The sequence below is a fragment of the Lissotriton helveticus genome, chromosome 10 (assembly GCF_964261635.1).
Source record: "Lissotriton helveticus chromosome 10, aLisHel1.1, whole genome shotgun sequence".
NCBI classification, from domain to species: Eukaryota; Metazoa; Chordata; class Amphibia; order Caudata; family Salamandridae; genus Lissotriton; species Lissotriton helveticus.
Genome location: NC_136071.1, coordinates 765,673,475 through 765,695,376, shown reverse-complemented (window position 1 = coordinate 765,695,376; position 21,902 = coordinate 765,673,475). Strand labels below are relative to the sequence as shown.

The 21,902-nt window shown below is 48.4% G+C and overlaps 1 protein-coding gene across 1 annotated transcript in view; it reads left to right on the top strand.

Moving 5' to 3' along the window:
* Positions 1-8,405: 8,405 nt before the first annotated feature.
* The window catches only part of CCNY (cyclin Y), a 503,311-nt gene continuing 489,814 nt past the window's right edge, over positions 8,406-21,902 (top strand). The window contains exon 1 of the mRNA XM_078663312.1: positions 8,406-9,035. Within this exon, the coding sequence (XP_078519438.1) occupies positions 8,882-9,035 (154 nt within the window). The 5' untranslated portion in view covers positions 8,406-8,881. The remainder of the gene's footprint in view (positions 9,036-21,902) is intronic.

The window sequence follows — 21,902 nt, the reverse complement described above, 5'->3', positions numbered from 1 at the left end:
TGGCGGAGGTGATCAACCCACTGGCGAACCCTCTTCTCAACCTTTCGTTGAGTTAGGGTGTGGTTCCGTCAGAGTGGAAGAAGGCCATGGTTATCCCGCTACTTAAAAAACCTAGCCTTGACCCAAAGGTCCCAGCTAACTATAGGCCGATTTCGTTGCTGCCGGCTTGTGTAAAAATCTTGGAGAAGCACGTTCAGTCGGTGCTCTCCAATTTTTTGGAGTCCCACGAGATTCTGCATGACTCCCAGTCAGGCTTTCGCTCTAATCGTAGCACCGAGACCGCGCTCCTTGAGGTTTTTGAAACCATCAAAGGGGTGTTGGATACCGGGGGCAAAGTCATGCTGGTGTTGTTGGATCTGTCGGCGGCTTTTGACACCGTCCCCCATGATGGCCTTCTCGCAAGACTCTTTGAGATTGGTCTTCGGGGGACGGTGCTCAAATGGTTTTCGTCCTTCTTAGCCGGCCGCCGGCAGACGGTCTGGACACCACCTGACTCCGCCGTGATGCCGCCATTGGGAGTCGGGGTCCCTCAGGGCTCTATTTTGAGCCCGACCCTTTTTAACATCTTTATGACCCCTTTGGCGGTGGTGGCGGAGTCATTTGGTGCCCGGATCGTGTCGTATGCCGACGACACCCAGCTCCTTTTCTCTTGCGAGAGAGGGGCTGACTTTGACGGGGAGAGTATCCGGAATTGCCTTGGGGCGGTGTTCACATGGTTCCAACTGAACAGCCTCAAGTGCAATTCCGATAAATCGGAGGTACTCTTCTTCGGGTGCGATACAGAGCCCAGCTGGCAGGCATGGTGGCCCGTCAACATGTTCCCACCATCCGGCTCTTCCCCAATGGCTAAAAACCTGGGGGTTAAGATGGACAAGGGGTTGACATTGAAAGCCCAGATCCTTGGGGTGACCGGCACCTGCTTTGGCCTATTAAAAATGCTGCGGAGGTTTCTGCCTCTTCTGTCAGAGGAGCATAGGAGGCTGACTGTGCAGGCTCTGATAGGCTCCAGGTTGGATTATGCCAACATTCTTTACCTGGGCCTACCAGAGTACCTGCTACAGCGGCTTCAAGTTGCGCAGAATGCGGCGGCCAGGGCCATTTTTGGTCTAAATAGACGTACTAGCGTCTCTGGGCTACTGCTGACGCTGCATTGGTTACCCATCCGCAAACGGATCGCCTTCAAGGCTATGACCTTGGCCTATAAGGCGCTCCACGCGGTGGGGGCGCAGTATCTCCAAAAGAGACTGGCCTTTTACCATCCGGCTCGTTCGTTGAGGTCGGAATCTCTACTCTTGGCGGCGGTCCCTCGTGTTAAGAGGGCCCGCCTGGGTGGCCGTTCTTTTAGTCTATTGGCCCCACAGATGTGGAATTCGTTGCCGCTCCCACTTCGGGGGGCTACTACTCTTCTTGAGTTTAGGAAAGGGCTCAAAACCTGGCTGTTCTCCCAGTAGGCCTCCAGGTAGTTCCTCTTTTATTGTCTGTTGGTTGTTTATTTTCTTTTAAACTGTGTTGTGTTATTCTGCATTACTTCCCCTTACCTAAAGCGCCGGGACACTCTTTTTGAGTAACCGTTGCGCTATACAAAACAATAAATAACATAACATAACATAACAGGTGAGATTGCCGCTGGACAAAAAGGAGACGATGTAGGAATTATTGGCAGGAATACTGGCATGAGAAAAGGTGAAGGTAAGGGAGATTCAGGTATTGCTGGGCATCTAAACTTTGCATGTAGAGCGGTCAGGGCAAACATTTTTTAGTAGGCAAGGTTGGACTCTTTTGAGTTTCTCGTTGCCTGAACATCACGTGTGACTATCTGCAGGTTTCAAGGAAGATCTCAGAATGTGGAGGTATTGTCTTGAATTCCTTTAATGGGATTCTGTTGGCCATCATGACAATCTGGATTGGGATGTGCAGATATTCTCAGATAAGGCTGAAGGTTTAGGTTTTTGGCTTGCAATTGCGGGGGTGATGGAACACGGAGAATGGCCAGCAGCGTGGAACGCAGGGGGTGGACCATTGCGTTCTAGGAATTCTTTTCCTTGGTTGTGACTGTCACATTGTGGGGAGCAGAGCTGGTGCACCAGAGGGTGCTGTTCGAGGTGGACAACATGTTGGTGGTCCTGATGGTGAATAGACAGTCTGCTAGAGATGCGCAGGTGTTAAAACTGATGGGTTTTTTGTGTGCTGGGCTGCCTGCGGCATGATATCTTATTCAGGGCGCTGCATTTTCCGGGGGTGAACAATGACAGTGTGGATGATTTGTCTTGTTCACAGTAGGAGAGATTCCGTGGGTTGGCCAAAGAAGCGGATAGATGCAAGCCACCCATGCTGGAGGAGTTGTGGTCAGTAGGGAACACAGGATGGTGCTACTGGTAGTAGGTTCTCTAGCTGAGTGAGCACAGAGAGCATATAGTCAGGCCTGGGCAGAATTCGTGGCATCAGGGGCACGGCACAGGGTGGTGGGTGGCACAGGACAGAGGACGTGGTTCCATTTATATTGGACTTGACGGGGAAGGGCCCATCGTGCATGACGATTGAAGGAAAACTCACAGCTATCACCATTATGGGAAAATTGTTGTGAGGTTATGCGCCTTCAGCGGGGGAATTGGGACAGAGGATGCTTGAGTGTTAAGTGAGATAACAAGGGTGCTTGGGGAGACTTAGGAGGCTGTTAACTTGGCCTTTCTTTTGCAGAGTGCTTCAGCAATTGACTGCAGTTTGCCAGGGGGCAGGTGAGGTCTGCTTGTTTTCCACCATATTGTCATGGAAGTTCTGTGGCACGTTATGTGTATCGAAATGCTGGGTTTCAGGGGCCAGGTTGGAGTGCTGTGAAAGGACGTCATGAGATGGGAGGACAGGCTGGAGGTACGGCTGTGCAGCTCTAAGACTGACCACAGAGCGCAGGGGAGGAGGGTGGATCTACAGGCTTTACCAGCACCCAGCCAAAGTCCGGTGGGGAGCGCGCTGTGGGATGCAAAGTGTCATCGTTTTTAGGCGTCAGTCCAGGGCAACTAGTGGCTTAGAGGAGTATGGGCAAATTTGGATTTCGACCTGCGTTGTTTCCTGTCAGGTTTCGACCTGCGTGGTTTTCTGTCACCTGGCGGGGCAAAGGGAGGAAACAATGGTGTGAGTTGATGCTGTATTTGAATGGTATTTTGGCTAGGGAAAGATGCCCGGACATTTTGGTTCTACACCTGGGGCAAAATTATGGTGTGTCAGAGAATGGTGTTGTGCTGTTGAGGGAAGGTAGAGGGTAGGAGGATAACAGGGATGGCTAGAGGTGGGGGTGGCATAAAAAGTCAGCAGGCAGCCTTTTTCTGGGTGGCCTGGACAGTTTTGCATGAGTTTACAGAAGTTTGATTGGCATTGCCATTAGTAAACCACGTGGAAAGGGAGGGGGTGAACAACCTCTCACATGGACTAGGAAGGAAGTTCAAGGTCCAGTATAGGGCGCTTTGTTTCTTAGAGGTTAATACATGCAGTCACAGGCTGTAGGGGAAAGTTAAGGTTTAAAAGTGTTGAAATGCACTACAGTAGGAAGAAGATAGGTGTGGGGTGGGACGGTCGGGGTGGAGGTAGGATATTGGATAGTTCATTTAATGTTTAGCAAGGCTTTAGTTTTCTAAGGCGGATTGCTCAAGTAAAGTGTGTTATGTGCTCCTGTTTCAATAAAGCAGTCCCTTTTCACATAACACAAGTAGGGTGACCCACCATCTGCAAATGTCACGGACTGTCTGTAAATTAGCCCTTATGTCCGTTGTCTGTGATGAATGTCTTTACGGACCGCATTTGTCCGTAATTTTAGCTTTTAAGCCAAATAACAAAAGTTAATTTCCACAATCTAGATTCCCCAGCTGATGTGCAAGGGAGGCTCCTGTGCTGCATTCCGGAGGGAGTGGCAGACGGTGAAAAGAAATAAGCCCAGGGTGTATGCTTCCCCAAAGAAATGCAAATGTGTGTAAATGGTTACTTGGCAAATGTAAAGGCTGCTTGGGAGGAGTTAATTGCTGGAATCCTTGGAGCTTCCTGATGACATGATATTTACAGAGTGCATGAACTCGTAAACTATTGAAAGATCAAGAGATTAGGGCAGAGCAAGTGTGGAAGGGGAGTTCAAGACACACAGAGAAGCGTACTGCAAACTTGAGAAAGAAAAGGGTACAGACATCGAACACCTAAATAATAGGTGATGTGTAATTTATTTTCAACTGCTGTATGTCAAGCGTGGGATAGCCACCCAGAACTTTGGCAAAGGGCATATGGTCCTCTACGTGTATATTTTCTACTTTATAGAACTGTATGCAGAAGTGTTCAATAGCACCGTAAACTGTAAGATGACTCAGTGAGTCAAATTCCCATTGCTGACCCTTGCCTCCTTCTTCCATCACAAGATAGCGGACATCCACGACAGCTTCAACGCCATGACCGACCCGACAGCCACCGAGACCCCCGACCCCACGGCCACCACCCGCACCGACCCCCTGCTCTCCTGGAGCAACATAAACGATGATGACACCATCAAAATCATGAACACAATCCACTCCAGCTCTCCATCAGACCCATGCCCACACCACATCTTCAACAAAGCCAGCGCCACCATTGCACCCCACCTCTGCAAAGCTATCAAAATCTCCTTGGAGACAGCGACCTTCCCAGAGAGCTGGAAGCATGCAGAGATCAACACCTTACTCAAAAAACCCAAGGCTGACCCTAAGGACCTCAAGAACTTCTGATCCATCTCCCTGCTCCCGTTCCCGGCGAAGGTCACAGAGAAGTCAGTCAACAGACAGTTGACGCGCTACCTCAAAGAGAACTGCATACTGGACCTGTCCCAGTCCGGGTTCTGAAGCAACCATAGCACTGAAACTGCCCTCATCGCCGCCACTGACGACATCAGGGCCCTGCTGGAGAACAGCGAAACCGCAGCCCTCATCCTCCTGGACCTATCAGCCGCCTTCGACACTGTCTGCCACTGCACCCTACGCGCGTGCCTCCATGGCGCTGGGATCCGAGACAAGGCTTTGAAATGGACCACCTACTTCCTTTCCGGCAGAACCCAGAGCGTCCGCCTTCCCCCTTTCCGCTCCGAAGCCACCAAGATGATCTGCGGCATACCCCAGGGCTCATCCCTCAGCCCGACACTGTTCAACATCTACATGGCACCACTCGCCCACGTCGCCCGACTGCACAACCTCAACACCATCTCCTACGCCGACGACACCCAGCTGATCCTCTCCCTCACCAAGGACCTCGTCACCGCCAAAACCAACCTCCACGAAGGAATGAAAGCCGTCACCTAGTGGATGAAGAACAGCCGTCTGAAGCTGAACTCGGACAAAACCGAAATCCTCAACCTCGGCTCCACCAGCCCGCCTGGGATGACTCCTGGTGGCCAACTGCACGGGGAACAGCACCAACACCCACCGACCACGCACACAATCTGGGGTTCATCCTCGACTCTACTCTCTCCATGACAAAGCAAGTCAACGCCGTCTCGTCCTCCTGCTTCAACACCCTTAGCATGCTCCTTAAAATCTACAGGTGGATCCCCACCGAAACAAGAAAAACTGTCACCCAGGCCCTCACCTGCAGCAGGATGGACTACGGAAACGCCCTCTACTCAGGAGCCTCAGTCAAGCTACTGAAACAACTCCAACGCATAAACGCCTCAGCATGCTTGATCCTCGACATCCCGCGCCGCAGCCACATCACACCCCACCTGAGGGACCTGCACTGGCTTCCCATCAACAAAAGGATCACCTTCAAGCTCCTCACCGATGCACACAAGGCACTCCACAACACCGGACCGGCATACCTCAACAGACGAATCACCATCTACACCCCCAACCGCCAGCTCCGCTCTGCCAACCTCGCCACCGTCCCCCGCATCCGAAGAGCGACCTACGGCGGCAGATCGTTCTCCCACCTCACCGCCAAGACCTGGAACACCCTCCCCATCCTTCTACGGCAGACCCAGGACCTGCTAACCTTCAGGAGACTACTCAAGACCTGGCTATTCGAGCAGTAGCAGCCCCCCCCCCCAGCGCCTTGAGACCCTCATGGGCGAGTAGTGCGCTTTACAAATGCCCTTGATTGATTGATATATTTTAGGGCACACAGGTCTGAATCCTTAAGAGCTTGTTCAGCTATTCATCCTTCCAAGTCTGATAAACTGATTACAACTCAGTTGGGCTAAAATAAACCATGTAAATAGGAAGTTATTCTTGTTATATCCTGTCCTGTCTTTATCCACACAGTTGATAGAGAAACACTTGGTTTGATGCTAATGCCTCTTTCAGCCCAAGAAAAGAAGACCATAACAACTTCATGGCATTTGCATATATGGGACAATAGGTGCTTGGTTTCAAAAAGATTATTCTAGCTGCATCTTGCCTGACCTCTTGTAATAAGATTCCAGTACTTAAAACGTAGACTGAGTCTTTCTTGAAGTAGTTGCAAAAATGCTTAGAATGTAAGTCACCAAAAAGCGGAATACGTGGGCATGATGATCGAAGCCAGCAAAGAATCCCACACCCATTTCGCCTTTTGTGTCCATTTAATTTTGTTTTGTACCAAACCTTAAGCCATGTATCGGCGGTATGTGCTGTCATGTCGAGGCACTTTTGACCTGAAGGTACTATGAGTTGCCAGATTTATATGAAACCCCTGGCCCAGAAGGTGATCCCAAATAAATAACTTTGGATTATCATATACAAAAATGCCCAAAGCAGATATTTTGGGGGGGTGATGAAAATTCAACAGCGAGATTGTTGCCCGGTAGCATTCACAGTTGAATGCAAGTTGCTATAAATTGAAAATGGCTGGTTACCACATTGTGTGGGTAATGAAATTTGGTTAACGTGGGTCTGTTGGCAGCAGAATTATCACAGTGTCAACACTCCACCCCCACAGGTTTCAGTCTCAAATGTTATATAACATTGACAACCTGACATACTTTAAGGAGAGTTCATGTATATCCCATACAATGAAATACAATCTCATATATAATGATACGCCGTCTGTGGTGAGGGGCGATATGTCCTTTTTGTTGAAGGGTCATAAGAGGCACACAAATCCTAGCACCTTGCAGTGCATTGCCGCTGAGTTAGGGTTGCACAGATCCTGAAAGGCAGCTATGGTCTCGCAGCACTCTCTGGCCTTTTACTCATATGTCCTCTTTTGTATGCCTCTCCTGGCATAGTCAGTGCTTGTCCAGACAGAAGTTCACAGTAGTTCATACAGCTTTTCTCTCCCTCAGTCGGGATCCATAGGCTGGTGATGCCATTCTGAGTTCATCCTCATCTGAATTATTTACTATTGCGCGACCTCCTGTGATGGTTCCGTAAAACGTACTTTTTGACCCAAATGTTTGACCTTCCGTCCTGAATTTTGACCCTTTGTCCTGAATTTTTACACTCACCATTCTGAATTTGCACCCATGCTAGTCGGTCACCATAAACACAAGTGGTCAGTGATGCACCCCTCTCCCGAAGAACTGTGTCAGAAAAAAGTAGAAATTAAATCATTTTGGCGGAATTATCGGGGATCTTATTCCTTTTGTTTTTGCAAAGGACATACAAATCTTAGGTGAACCGTATACATTCGCCTACAAACAGACACGCACAGGGCACAAGTCCTAAAAAAAGAAGTGGGGGGACGCTGTTACCAGAAGTGACGTCACGACAGGAAGTGACATTACGAAAGGTGTCAAGCTCCTCGTCCCAGAGAGGCCAAAGAGTGAAGTCCAGCTGTTTGGCAGGGGGGACGGTGTCCCTCCGGTAAAATAAGTGGGGCGACGCTGTCCACCGCGTGGTACCCCGACTCGAGCCCTAGGCAAGCAGCGCCCATAGGGCTCAAAGGGCTTGAGCCAACCACCCCCATTGTGCCTGCCAGCCTGGGCTGAGATAGCTTCCCAGGCAAACACACACACAGACACTTTTTGAGCTGCTGTAGGCTGGCTGGTCTGGCATCAGTCCAATTGCAGCTGCATTCGAGTATTTCACAGGTCTTTAAAAGACTATTTACTTGTTAAGGGTTTTTTTTTTTTCATCCCTTCTTAGAGCCCCTGCATCTCCACTCAGCCTATTGCAGGAAGAATTAGCCCCAACACCCCCACCGAAATGTTGCTCTCTTCCTGCAAGATAGCTCCCCAGACGGAGCCGAATGGGAGCCTGCTGTGCCCTGCGGCCAGGGAAGGGACAGACCAAGGCAGCCTTGGTAGGGTGAAATGCCCGGGGCTGCAGAAGGTCCGGTGACAGCGGCCCTCTCTGCCCTTCAGGCCTGTCTCCAGGCTGCCCTTCCCGGGGGAGCCTGCCCCCGCCTGGGCTGCTGGCCGGCGCTCTCCCTCCGCCGCCGCTGAGCTCTGGCAGATGTTACCACCCACTTGAACCGGAACCTGTCTGCGCAGCCTGCCTCCGCCGCTCGCTCTGCTCGGGAGGAAGCGAGCCCGCCGCGGCCACAGACGCCACGCCAGGAAAAGGAAAAGCCTCCCCCCAGCTGTGGCCGCCGGTGCCCGCGATGCTGCCTCCTGTTTCCCCGACGGAGCCCGCCCTGGGCGGGGAGCGTTAGGGCGCCGCTGCCGGCTTCCCATGCACACAGCAGCAGCAGCAGCATCCCCGGGCGGAGGCTGTGCGTGCGGGGGTCCCTGCCGGGAGAGGATGTGCGGCTGAGGAGGGAGGAGCCCCTCGCCCGTCCGTCCCTGCCCATGACTGTGCCCGGCTCCTAGCCGCCGAGGGCGGCCGGACCCGACACCCCAGCCCCGCTCCTCTCTGTGTGCGAGCGGGGCGAGAGCGCGACCCCCGCCACCCGTGCCAGCAGCAGCCGAGGGGCAGCGGAGCCTTCAAAGTGGACGCGGGCGGGGAGCTCGCGGGGAGGCACCATGGGGAACACCGCGTCCTGCTGCGTGTCGTCCAGCCCCAAGCTACGCAGAAATGCCCATTCCAGGCTGGAGTCCTACCGGCCCGAGACCGACCTGAGCCGGGAGGACACGGGCTGCAACCTGCAGCACATCAGCGACCGGGAGAACATGGATGGTAAGAGGAACCGCCGGGCTCTGCTTCATGGAAAGAGCCCCTACCGCCCACCCACAGATGTGTATTGTGCTAAACAAAGAACCGGTGTCATTGTGTCCCGGGTGTATGTGTGTGATAGGCTGCAGGCATGTACTCCGACGTCAATGACGGGTGCACAGTGTGTGCCTGGGCAGCGCTTGAACTGCGTCCCATGATGGAGGGGCAGGCGACAGGGCACGACTTGCATTCATTGCACTGCAGAGGCAGGCGTGTTCACCCTGTGCCCTGGGGTTCTATTGGATGATTTTGGGCGTGTTTACTATTGGTTAGGTAGAGTTAGACGTTCCCAAAAGAAAGGCCTGGCTGGAAGTGTCCGCCCTAGTGTTCGTTTGGGGAGTTTGGCTATCTGCTGTGACAAGTTCTGAGCTGTTTGCATGACATATTACAGGCGTTGTACTATCACAGTGACTCCTGTTTCTTGTGTGCCTGGGGGCTCGCGGTCTTGTTTTAAAGGTGCATGCAATTTTTTGGGCGTGGCAGTGTTTATTGGTGTTGTATTAATGAAGGGTTATAAAATCGGTGACAGGCGCATTTGAAAATTTATAGGTAACTGTACACTGTGTGCTGACACGTGCATTTCACATGACACAATGAGTTTAATGGTTATTGGTGAAAGGTGATAGATCCTGCCTATTGGATCTTGGCCTTTTATTAAGGCAGTTAGGGAGAGGGTGTTATGAGATTTGCATATTAAAACGGGTTTTGCATAATCCTTCACTCTTATGATGCCTTGTGCCTGAACTCAATTAAGGCCCCAGTCTGGAGCGGGATAAGGGATTGGGCACATGTTCTGCTTTGTCAGAGACGATCACGGTCACGAGTGTATGACCTGATACGACGTTGGGGATGTGAGAGGGTACGGGTACCACACCCCCGTGACAGAGGAGGGCCCCAGAGTTAGGTGAATGGATGCTGTATACAGGATCAGAACCCTAGTGAGAATCGTGGCCACCTTTGTCCGAGTGTTCACCCAGTGCCTGCTTTAGGGGATTGGAGGAAAGATCACAAGCCCTGGATATGATTGGCCGAGCTCGCTTGCAGGACATCCTCTCAATCTGCGGATCACTTGGAGGGCGTCTGTGCCCCGTCTGTCATTGCTTTACTGTTTGGAAGTAGTCTGCCCGCTGGCATTGACCACACGTTGTGCTAACGTTCTCATACTAATCCACTTTCTACTGGAAAACTGTCATTTTTTTCTTTAACTGTTGTAGGAGGCAATGCATGCCATGGTCATGTACTTAAGCTGCAAAATCCGTGCATGAAATAACTAAGTGTATCTCGTTATTCGTTGGATTGAGACACGTGGCCTGTATTGGTATGACATGAACCTTGCTGCACAGCAACACATCACGTGCATCATGCTTAGTATCCCTTCCTTCCTTGCGACCCCTAAAGTTGGGAAGATACTTTCTGTGTACCTTACCTGTGTATGCTGCAAGAAAGAGAACCAATGCCTGCCTATACGTTTAGCGTGCAAGCAGCATGCTTCTCGAGACGCTTATGAATATATTTGTGTAATGGCATGAAGACGGTATACTGCTGGTTTCCAACAATCTTCACCATCATTATATATTTGAAACCTGTATGGAATTGGGTCATTTAGTTAGAAAGATGGCACTGGCATCTCTGATTTTCCTCTGTTTGAATTCAGGGAGAGTGTGAAGCAGGGTCATGTGCAAGGCAGGGAGGGTGGGGCCTGTTTTGCCCGTGTATTGGGACAGGTACTACTAACCTTACCGTCCACACGCTTGTTGGCCTTAACAGAAGCTAATTGCCCTTCTCCTCATTATGCACTCGGACTTTCTGCTCAGGCCATGATTGCGAATGGGCAGTTAGTGGTGGCTAATGTACTTTGAAAAGGATGTTAACCATTGTTAAGAGTCTGATCAGGGGTAATACTGCTTAAATAAGTACAGCATTATATTCTTTCATTGTGCCTTGATTTTGACCATTTCTGTGCAAGCTGTAATTTTTAGAGTTTGCATTCATTTTGACCATTTTTGTATAGGTTGTTGCATGTTTATTGTCCTGAATATATAGAGCAAACGCCACAGGATGATGGACGGAGTGCTGAAACTTTATAAACACTCACCCACAATCAAGAGATCTGGTTTAAATCCATTGTTTTGCTCACCATGCCACTCCAGTTTCGATCCAGTCATATGCAAATCGGTCTAGACCCTACCCCCCCCCCCCCCTCCCGCCCCCCATGGGAACAGTCCAACCGGAACTGTCAGCTCAGGTCCTCCCTGGAGTGGAAACAAGTATCCTGGGACCGGTTTCCTGCTAACACCCATATCATATATAGAGCAGCATGGCCATGTATGGCTGATCAAATAAACCTTGAACCACTGTTAAAAGTTTACAGATTTTTATGGACAATTCGAGACGCTGTGCATGTGCACTTCCACGTACCACTGTCAAGCTTGTTGTTATGAAGACAGGTGTAAGGATATGAAACATCACTGAGCATAAGGTCACTGTGACCGATATTGTCACCAGAACTGGTGACTGAAAGGTTCTTATTTGTAGTTGGTAATCTTTACATTAACACATTAGTGCCTTTTGACCGCCCTCTATGCGATTGCTGTCCCCAAACCTTATTGACTTCTCTTTTTGTTGTGTCATATATGACACCATCAACTAGATCTGGATTTTACTCAAAAGGGCTTAGCGTTATGGAATTTCCTTTTAATTTCTTAATGTAATAAGTATGGGGCTAAAAATCCCAGCAAGCAAAGAGCTGTCAGATAAAGGGTAATTTGACAACTATATATTCCCATAGTGTCGAAGGAGGTCCTCCTTGTCTTCTAGTTGTGGATAGACAAGAGTTCAGATGAGTGCAGTTAACAAAACCATTTTCACACTGTCTCTTTTTTAAAATAATAATACCACTATCACCAGTGTTTCAGTGTCTGCTGTGCATGTGATTTGAAACCGCGGATTCACTAGCTCTTGTAGCGGGGCATCCAGGATTACACCCAGGGCCTTGAAGGGGCCAGCTGAGGGTGCAGGCTGGCAAAGAGAAGGCATGCCTAAGCTTTGCGGACCTCTGGTGCGCCACACCCTGGTGTTTTAACTTTAAAACTGACTCCTGACACACCGAGATTGCTGGGTGTATCAGTGATGTCCCTCTGAGGTTAGTGGTTGAACAGGCAGGTCTTAGACTGTTTACAGAATTGCGGCTGGGGAGTGGTCGCTTTTATATTGATGGTGCCTCAGAAGGAGCTCACGGGCGGCTTTGGGAACTTCTGGCAGAAAGGGGGGTGGGGGGGTTGGTTGGGACATGGCAAACTGTGAAAGGAAGTCGGTTGCCATGGCGCAGTTGTTCTGCACAGCGGGCCATGAATAATCAGATCCATTACACCATAGACATGAGTGATGAGCTCAGGAAAGAGAAACCAAGCATTGGCACCGAGCACCGCTTTGAACTCCAGCGAGGGATGCGCGTGACATCACAGTCCGAGGGCAGCCTCAGAGGGGAAGCGCGCGGGAAGCCAGCGGCAGATTTACTGCTTGCCTCTTAGGCGGCGTCTCCCGTCTGCAGGCACTGCGCCGTCTACGCCTGCAGGCGCAGCCTTGATGAGATGCAGTCACTGGCTGCCACCAGCATCAGTCTTGTGGAACAGACAGCTCCCAGTGTGTTCTGTTCGAGCGCTCGCTCTCTTTCTCACACACGCACTACGCAACTCCCTTAACATTATTTCTCTCAAGGGCCGATTGCGAAAGTAACCCTTCACATTCTTATAAAGTATGTGCAGAAGGCGTGAGATTCTCACAAGTCTGAGAATGTGTCCACCTTCCCTATCCTATATGCCAAGGCTATCCACGATTTAGAATCTTTATGCGGCTTATAACCATCTGTTGTACATTCGTTTTATTTAATAAACGTTTGACATCCAAAAAATAAGCGTAATTAATTGCATCAGTGTTGAAAATATTTCCACACCACCGAGGCTTCTGGTTTCGCCAGGAAATGGGGGGCATGATGCGAAAAAGAGTTGGAGTAAACCTGGGGCGAAAATTCAAGTGTCATTTAAAAAAAATATCTAGAGATAATTAAATGTTTGTATTAATTAAAAACGTGCATTCTATATTATATGTCCCTATTCAGCATTAGAGGCGTTGGTGATGCGCTGTTTTATGTGTAATAGGCCTAGTCATTGTAGACCAGGGGTCTCCAACGAGTAGCTCGGGAGCTACTGGTAGCTCCCCAGTACCTTCAAAGTAGCTCTCAGAGATGAAGCCAAGCCCAGTATCAAATTCGGAGAGTAGTCGCCAATTAAAGAAGGCAGCACTGCTGATCTCAAGATCCTAAGAGTGACAGCCAGCCAAACCTATGGCAGTAACTTATACTAAACACTCAAACACACAAAGTATCGGCCAATAGGGCCTGCTACTTGACAGTCTGTATCTAATCTCAATATAACTAAGCCACAAGGCGATTGGCCATCTTGTATCCCTGCTTTATCAGTCACAACATGTGTGTGAAGAGTGGACGATAAAAGAAGTACGACAGTAGTAGCCTGAGCAGTAATGCATGCTGACCCACCAAAGTGTGGGACTGCAGGAGTCAGAGTGAAACTGTGTCAGTTGGGTATATAACCAGCTCAAGACCTGAGGAGAACAGGGCATGATTCAGACCAGAGAAAATGAAGAGACTTGTCACACTGTTGCTTCTTGAAGGCTACACCTGGTGTCAAGGACCACCAAATGTGTCTGCTAACCCCCCTCATAAGGGTGTTATCTCGGACATACCTGCCCATTCCTGGCATAAAAGTACCAATGGCATAATAATGGTCATCCTTGACTATTTGGGGTATTTTTGGTCTAGCCATCATTTACATACTGGGAGAATGACTGGCCTACATTTATGTATCCCTGGTGTAATAATGGTCATGACTGATATATGGTCTCTGCCTTCACCCTTATGGTTTCAAACTTTGGCCCAACTGTGGCTCTTGTATGATGGTGGGCATTATTTGCATAATACAGACATCCATGTTTCTGGTCCAGGGAGGACCTGGCTTGGCAGTTCGGTCTGGACTGTTCCCATGAGGCACAGGGTCAAGACTGATTTGCATATGGCTGGGTCTAAACTGGGCTGGGATGGTGAGCAAAAGAACGATGAATTAAACCCAGATCTCTTGACTGGGGGTGAATGTATGATTCATTCGGCATTCCGTCCATTATTTGTTTGTGTGAGCATCTGTGGTCCAAGACTGTAATACCCGGGTATTCAAATTAGTCTGTCCATATGAGGCATTTGTACATGGGAGTACTTGATGAAAAAGAAAAGCTTATGTTTTGGGACCATGCATTTCCTAAAATCTGAAAACGGATTTTTTAAAGGCAGTTTTTGTTTTCAAAAATGGATTTTCTTCTGTTAAATTGAGCTTGTTTGCCCGCAGTGGAAAGTGGTATTTGATAGAAATAAGTGCACTTTCGGAAACTGATGAATAATAATTCAAGCTGAGCTGGGGAGACCTACTGCTGTATGTATGTACTTTGTGCCATAGGGCATGTCTAGATTTGAATGTTACTTCATAAGTCAGGTGGAGGCATTTTATATTGATGAATGTTTTCCTGGCATTTCTGATGGTAACCGCACCAGGAATACTTGGGTGGCAACTACTGATAACCCTGCTTAGGGTTGTCATAGCGTAGTCACTATTTTAGAGTTATACATTTTGCTAGTAGCTCAGGAAGACTTTCCTTGAGCAGAAGTAGCTCTTGCTACAGAAAAGGTTGGAGACCCCTGTTGTAGACCATCATCACTGACCCGGTGAAACGTTTGTCCACTAACATTTTTATAATGCGTGAATCTAGTTCTAGACTTTGATCCGCCTCGTGCTTCACTCTTCCACACATTTCCTGTCCTTTTTATTTTTAACTAACTTTGTCGTTTATATTTTATACATTACAGTAAAAACGATGTAATGGCAGCGGTTGAACTGCTATAAAAAGAGTATGGGAAGTGAAGCTGCATGCAATGGGGTGGGGTCGGTAAGCTTGGGGGCGGGATCAAAGGTGTGGCAAAAAATCTGCACTTTTTTTGGGTCTTTTACCGTCAGGAGGCTACATATAAAATAAAGCACAACTTAAATGAAAAATACATTTAAAAAAAGATGTTACTGAGTGGGAAATGAACTACAGTACATTATGAAACCTCTATGAGTTAATGCACTGCTGAGGTCTGTGTCTGTAACCAGAGAGCCACAGAATTAAATCTTGATTGGTGCAGTGGAGAATGGTGACTTGTGTATATTTAGTGCTACGAGGTCACGGGCTGTGACATAAAGCATTTGAAAATGTAAGTCATTATTTTAATCTTGCATTATACACTGTATAAGATAAACTGCTACAAATTGCGCAAAAATGTGTAAGACAAAAAGGTGTTTCCAAAATATAGATTTTATTAATACCCGGAATGTATGTAAAGCACATTTTTTTTGTTTTTACTTAAACGGCCCTTCAGCACCTCGTCAGGGGTAGTTGGCACTAGATAAATAAAAATACAATTAAAAGCAGGCAAATAAATCTTTGTCATCACAAAGCTTTGAGTGGGTCGATCAATTAAAGCCAGTACCGGCTCCCAAGCATCCTTTACATCTGCATGTAACCCTTAACCTGTGTAAAATTCAGTCATTGCGCACATTTTCATTTCTTTCAGGCAAACAGACCCCCTGGTAAGAAGGCTTATTTATTGTTTAACTGTCTCCCTGGCTTCAGTTTCACAGCACAGGAGAGTCTATGACACTTCGGCTGAAGCATTTAAACTATCGGAATTAACCGTCCCGGGACTGTTTTCTTTTTACAAAATGTAGGGGAATAGTTTTTCATAAATCAAAAAAAGTATGAGCATGTCGTGACCCTCCGGTCCTGCCCACTTCGACCTCTGTGTAATGGTAATGTTGATACATGCATCTCCTCTCGTGTCATCATTTTGTACTGGAATCGGTGCATCCTTACTTCTTTAGCTACCCAGACACCTACTCTTTTTTCATCAGCCAATCGACTCCCTTGCAATTCTATTGGCAGCTGTTATGTGGCTCCAGGTACTGTCCATTTCTTTGTGCACTGTGACCTCACGTGCTCTGTGATGCTCCTGGTGGCCCTTAACCCGTTTGTTGCTTCGAACGTTCTGCGCCAGTGCTGAACGTTCGAAGAAACGGGTGTGGCCGCGTCGGCCAACGGCAGCACTCAAGGGGTTAAACGGAGGCTGAGAGAAGACTGGCCAATGAGCTGCGGAGGCATTGGCACAGTGAGACCAAATTACACATCAAGAGATTGAGCAGCAAAGCCACTGAGTCCAAATCTTGAGGCCTTTCTAAGCCCTGACATGAGAAGGGGCAGCAGGAAGGTAGGTTAGACCCAGGGATTTCATACTTATTAGAAAGTTGTAGCAGTGTTGCCAATTCTTTATCGGAGCAGCTGAGAATGGATGGTAATCATACTGCTGGTGTTTAATGTGTGATATTGGAATTACCGCATACCTTACATTACCACAGATTTAGAGTGACTGTAATACTGCATTACAAATGTAGTAATATTAAGATTCGATTCGAAAGTCTTTATTCGATACATGATCATTAAAAACATTTACATTTAAAACAACGTCTTAACCTTCCATCCTCATTGTAATAACAAAATTACACTAGAAATAAGTCCATAATTACTCCATCAATAGGTACAATAATACAATAAGTTAGTTTAAAACACATTTGGAAACACAATAAAATATTAAAAATCCCAGGCCATGGTACAATAAGCCAAAATTTAAGTAAGAACGGATTAAATATATTCCCATTATGGAAGACCTATCGTATCCGGTGGCAATTATAGATTACTCTGCCTATGGGCACGGGTCATCCACATTCCATGTAAAAATGTGGCCATCGCGATTATAGTTGATTCCTTACTGTCTGTTTTTTTTTGCTTTTTTTTTGGTTATTAAGGAAATCACAGTAATACAGTACATGGTTGAACGACACATTGCAGATACCATCAGAAAATCACAAGTCATCATCAGTCAGTAACTTTCAGGGAACATCTCTCACCAAGCTTTCTTGCAGGCGCATTTCCATTTCTACCGTGGGTGACATACAAATATCTCCCCTATGTTTGTTCCAGTGGGACCATTTTCTGTCCCATTTCTTAGGGAACCCCCTTGCCTTAAAGACCTCTGTCTCCGCTATCATACCCCGGTCCATTTCCTTGCCCCATAAGGTAACACGAGGCGTGCTCTATCTCCCCACCCTCTAGCCACCTCTCTTTTCACCATTGTGTAACCCAGTGTAGTGAACTGTTGCTTACTGTCTGTTTTTAATATCCTTAATGCTTCGGTGCCTGAAGTAATCCCCATCATCTGGCAAATAGGCTTCAACCATGTGAACCTAAATCTTTTATCAACGGGACAAACAAATAAAATATGAGCTATCGTTTCTGACTGTGTCGGGCAAAACGGGCATTCCGTGCAGGAACCTGTACCCCATTTGCCAGTAAATGATTTTATAGGAAGGGTACCTAACCTAAATTGGTGGTACCATTTCTATCGCTGGGTACCGTAATAAGGTCCCAATACCCTTCATAGTCAGATGCATATTTGGTCTCTAGAAAGTCTCTTGACAGAGATGGAGTCGTCAGAGACATAAAGCGTTTTATAGTGACCATATTCCAATATAGTCCCCTCAAATCCTTTCGAGATGGAAACGCGCTATTTGTGGGATTTTGCCACAGCCAATTAAGGCCAAAGTCAGTATATGTGGCCTTTACCTGCCTCAACCATAAGATTTTACCCGCACCATCGGCATCCCTGATCTCAAGTAGGGCTTGTGCATACTGGGTGAGCTTGGGGGAAACCCAGAGCCTCCTCCAGTAGGCCACTGGTCTGAAGCGTGCCACATCCTCTAAAATCTGACATCCCAGATCATAATAGAGCTGTATAAGTGGAGTAGATTGAGGCAAACCTCTTATACCCCTCATACATTTATTTTGCGAGGTCGTAAGTGCTGCTTGGTTGCTAAAACCCCATAATTCAAAACCGAAGCTGCAATTTTGCGTTCTAGATTTTTAACACGGGGGCAATCGGCTTCGTAAAGGATAGACGTTGTTCTTTCAACAGAGCACCAGATAATTGTGCATGTTTAAGTAACAGCTGATCCAAGTGCGGATTCTAATTTAGCCTAGAGCCTAGTTTGATACCCAGATATGTAAAAACATGGGACTGCTCAAGTGTAACATCGTTCATGGTGACTCTCCCTCTTACAGTTTTTTGTTTGTGTAGAACCATGAACTTGGTCTTGTCTACGTTAATTTTGAGACCATAATCCTGACAGAACATCTCAAATGTCCCTATCGCCTTCTACAGGCCTTGTTGGGTTTTTGAAATTAACAGGGTGTCGTCGGCAAACATTAACAGGGGTATCTTCCTGCCATCTAAAGTTGGGGCATCAGTAGGATGGTCCAGGAAGTACTGGGTCACCCTGTTAATGTAAAGAGAAAATATAGTTGGTGCCAGTACACACCCCTGTCGAACCCCTCTAGCGATCGGGAATCTATCTGTTACTTGGCCTTGCTGACCCCAGCGAACTTGAGCAAAGTTCGCGTCGTGAAGTTTAATTAAAACTTTCACGGTAGTCACAGCTAAGCTTTGGAATGGTCTGCCCCTTAGTCTCCGTCTTATTGACTCCGAACCCCTGTTCAGGCACAGCCTAAAGACCTGGCTGTTTTCTACTCTCTAGCATGTTTTCTGGTGCTCGCAGTTTCTGCTGTCTGAAGCGCCGGGACACCCCTGTTGGGGGTAGCCGTGCGCTTAACAAATTCCTATAATAATAATAAAAAATGTAAAAAGCCAGCATGTCCAAAGGCATTCCCTGTTCCGCAAGAATACTCCACAGCTTGGCTCGCGGGACAAATTCAAAAGCCGACTTTAAATCTACAAAAGCGGCAAATCTACAAAAGCGGTAAATTCAGCCCTTGGTACGATGACTTGCTGCGGGTTTTGAAGGTCTCCTGTAGGCGTGCAGAGCGGGCCTGGCGAAAAGCCTACAATAGCGGGAAGAAAATCTTGTACCTGTCTACGGTGAAATTGTATCACCGGGCAGTGTGCAGAACCCGCGCCGCCTTTTATGCCGCTCAATTCAGGACGAGTTCTAACCCGTCTAAGGCTATCTTTAAGGTGCTGAAAGATCTCACTGCCAAAAAGATAACGACGAGCCACCAGAGCTCCGTTGAGCACTGTGAAAAACGAGCTGGTTTCTTCCTGGAAAAGGTCAACGCCATTTATCGGGCCTTTCCGTTGGTGACTCCCTCGGCTAATCCACCTCTTAAGCCACTAACATCGGAGGGGTTACATTCTTTTCCCATGTTAACACCTGAAAGCCTCGACAAATTGGCTCACCAAGTGAAGTCGGGGTCCCCTGTGGATCCGCTTTGCTCAGCGGTGTTTAAAGACCTAGCGGTACACAACACCTCGCCGCTATGTTCTTTGATTAACACGTCGCTCTCTTCCGGCGTAGTCCCACTAAAGTGGAAACAAGCTGTGGTTCGTCCTATCCTTAAGAAACCTAATCTGGATGGCAGCAAGCCCGAGAGTTATCGGCCAATCTCACTCTTACCATGGCCTGCTAAGGTGATTGAGGCAACAGTCAACGCGGTCCTCTCGGAACACCTACGTCATGCTGACATCCTCGATGTGACGCAGAATGGATTCAGGGCTGGTCACAGCACAGAGACGGCTCTGCTGTATATGGTGGAGCATCTTCGCTCCGTGCTCGATGCGGGTCAAACGGCGGCGCTGGTGCTATTAGATCTGAGCGCCGCCTTTGACACCGTATCGCACCCGATCCTTCTGCGTCGCCTAGAGGAAGTCGGTGTCACCGGCATCGCCCTCCAGTGGTTCCGGTCTTTTCTAGCCAATCGGGCCTTTAGCGTGACCATCCCGCCGTACCAGTCCAAATACCATCCTTTGGACCTGGGGGTTCCTCAATGCTCCTCGCTGAGTCCTACGTTGTTCAATCTCTACGTAAGGCCGCTAGCTGAGGTTGTCAGGCAATGGGGTATGACAATGGTGTCATACGCCGATGACACCCAGCTAGCGGTCACGATCAGCGGGGATGCCGATGTTGATGCCCCCAGATTCCAACAAGGACGGCGGTCGCTGGCTGGATGACGTCCAACTGTCTCCAGTTGAACGCTAGCAAGACCGAGGTCATGATTTTTGGCAAACAACCGGAACTCTGGGGAGAGAGATGGTTGCCAGGGGATTTGGGTCCGGTTCCCATCCCAGTTGCCGAGCTTAAAAACCTCGGGGTCTGGTTGGACCAGTCCCTTTCGTTCGCTTGCCATACCAAGCGTACGGCGGCCTGCTGCTTTGGTATCCTGCGCGGGCTACGTCCAGTGCTCAAGTTCTTTGACGCCTCCACTAGGCAGCTCATGATCCAAGCTACCGTCATCTCTAGGCTGGATTATGCGAGCTCCCTGTTGGTAGGTCTGAACCAGGCTGAGATTGGACGTCTGCAACGGATCCAGAACGCCGCTGCAAGATCGGTGGTAGGATTACCTAGATCTTGCCCCACTTCCAGTACTCTGCGCTCATTGCACTGGCTCCCGGTGGCCCAGCGGATCCAGTTTAAGGTCTTATGCGTCGCCTATAAGATTCTGAAGGGGTCCCCAGCTGTGATTCTGTTGACACTCTTGGCCCACTACATTCCAGCCCGCGCTTTAAGATCTGCTGATCTAGAATTGGCTGTGGTCCCGCGCTTTAAGCGGAGCAGAGCTGGCGGGCGCTCCTTTAGAGTTCGGGCAGCGGTGCTCTGGAACTCCCTTCCCCCGGCGATTCGTGCCCTTGGGGATCGGCTTTCCTTTCGCCGTGCGGTGAAAACTTTTTTATTCCCTTAGTTTAATTTTGTCTGATTATTGTTTCGTTGTGTTGTGCAGCTGCCTTGTCAGGCGCCAGGACGCTCCTTGGCTGGAGCATCTGTGCGCCTAATAAAAACGCATAACATAACATAACATAACATAACATAACATATATTCTACCTCCATTAAGGATCGCCACACGGCAATAAATTAAAACATATCTAAAAACCTGGTCTATTGTGCTCTGATGTGAGCGAAACCCGGCCTGTAAAGGTGAGAGGATGTCAAACTCGTCAATCCAACCCTGGATTCTACATAACACAAGCCTGGCTGTCACCTTCTGTATGCAGTCGATTAAACTAATAGGCCTGTAATTACCAGGATCCGATCTATCCCCCTTTTTAAAAATCGGTATAATCTCTGCGCCCATCCATGACTCAGGGATTGGAGAACCCTTTGAAATGGTATTCACTAAAATCTGTATGTTTGTTACCCACAAAGCCTTATTATGCAAGAACAGGTCAGCAGGAACACAGTCGAGCCCTGGCGCTATGCCACTCGGTACAGTATTAAGTGCAGCTTCGACTTCCTGCTTGGTGAAGTACAGCGCAGAATTACCAACTTGGGTGATCAAGGGACCCTGGAATAGTTCACATTCTCGGGCATCATTGGTAAACTGTGTCTTAAAGTGCGAAACCGAGAGTTCGGGAGCAACATGGTTGTTTAGCGGTTGGCTCGGCTTTCCCTTACCCCACTTAACCAAGTGCCAAAATCCAACCATGTTCCTATCTTGGCTAGCACAATACAGCTCTTTCCAATGTTGCTCGTCCCATTCCTTTTCCGCTTTATATTGCGCTAACTTATACTCCACCCGTGCATTGTGGATCCTGTCCCTGTATCTTATCGCCATAGCTAATGCTTTGTATGCCACCCTACATGTTTTCCCATACCATGAGTCAGCTGATG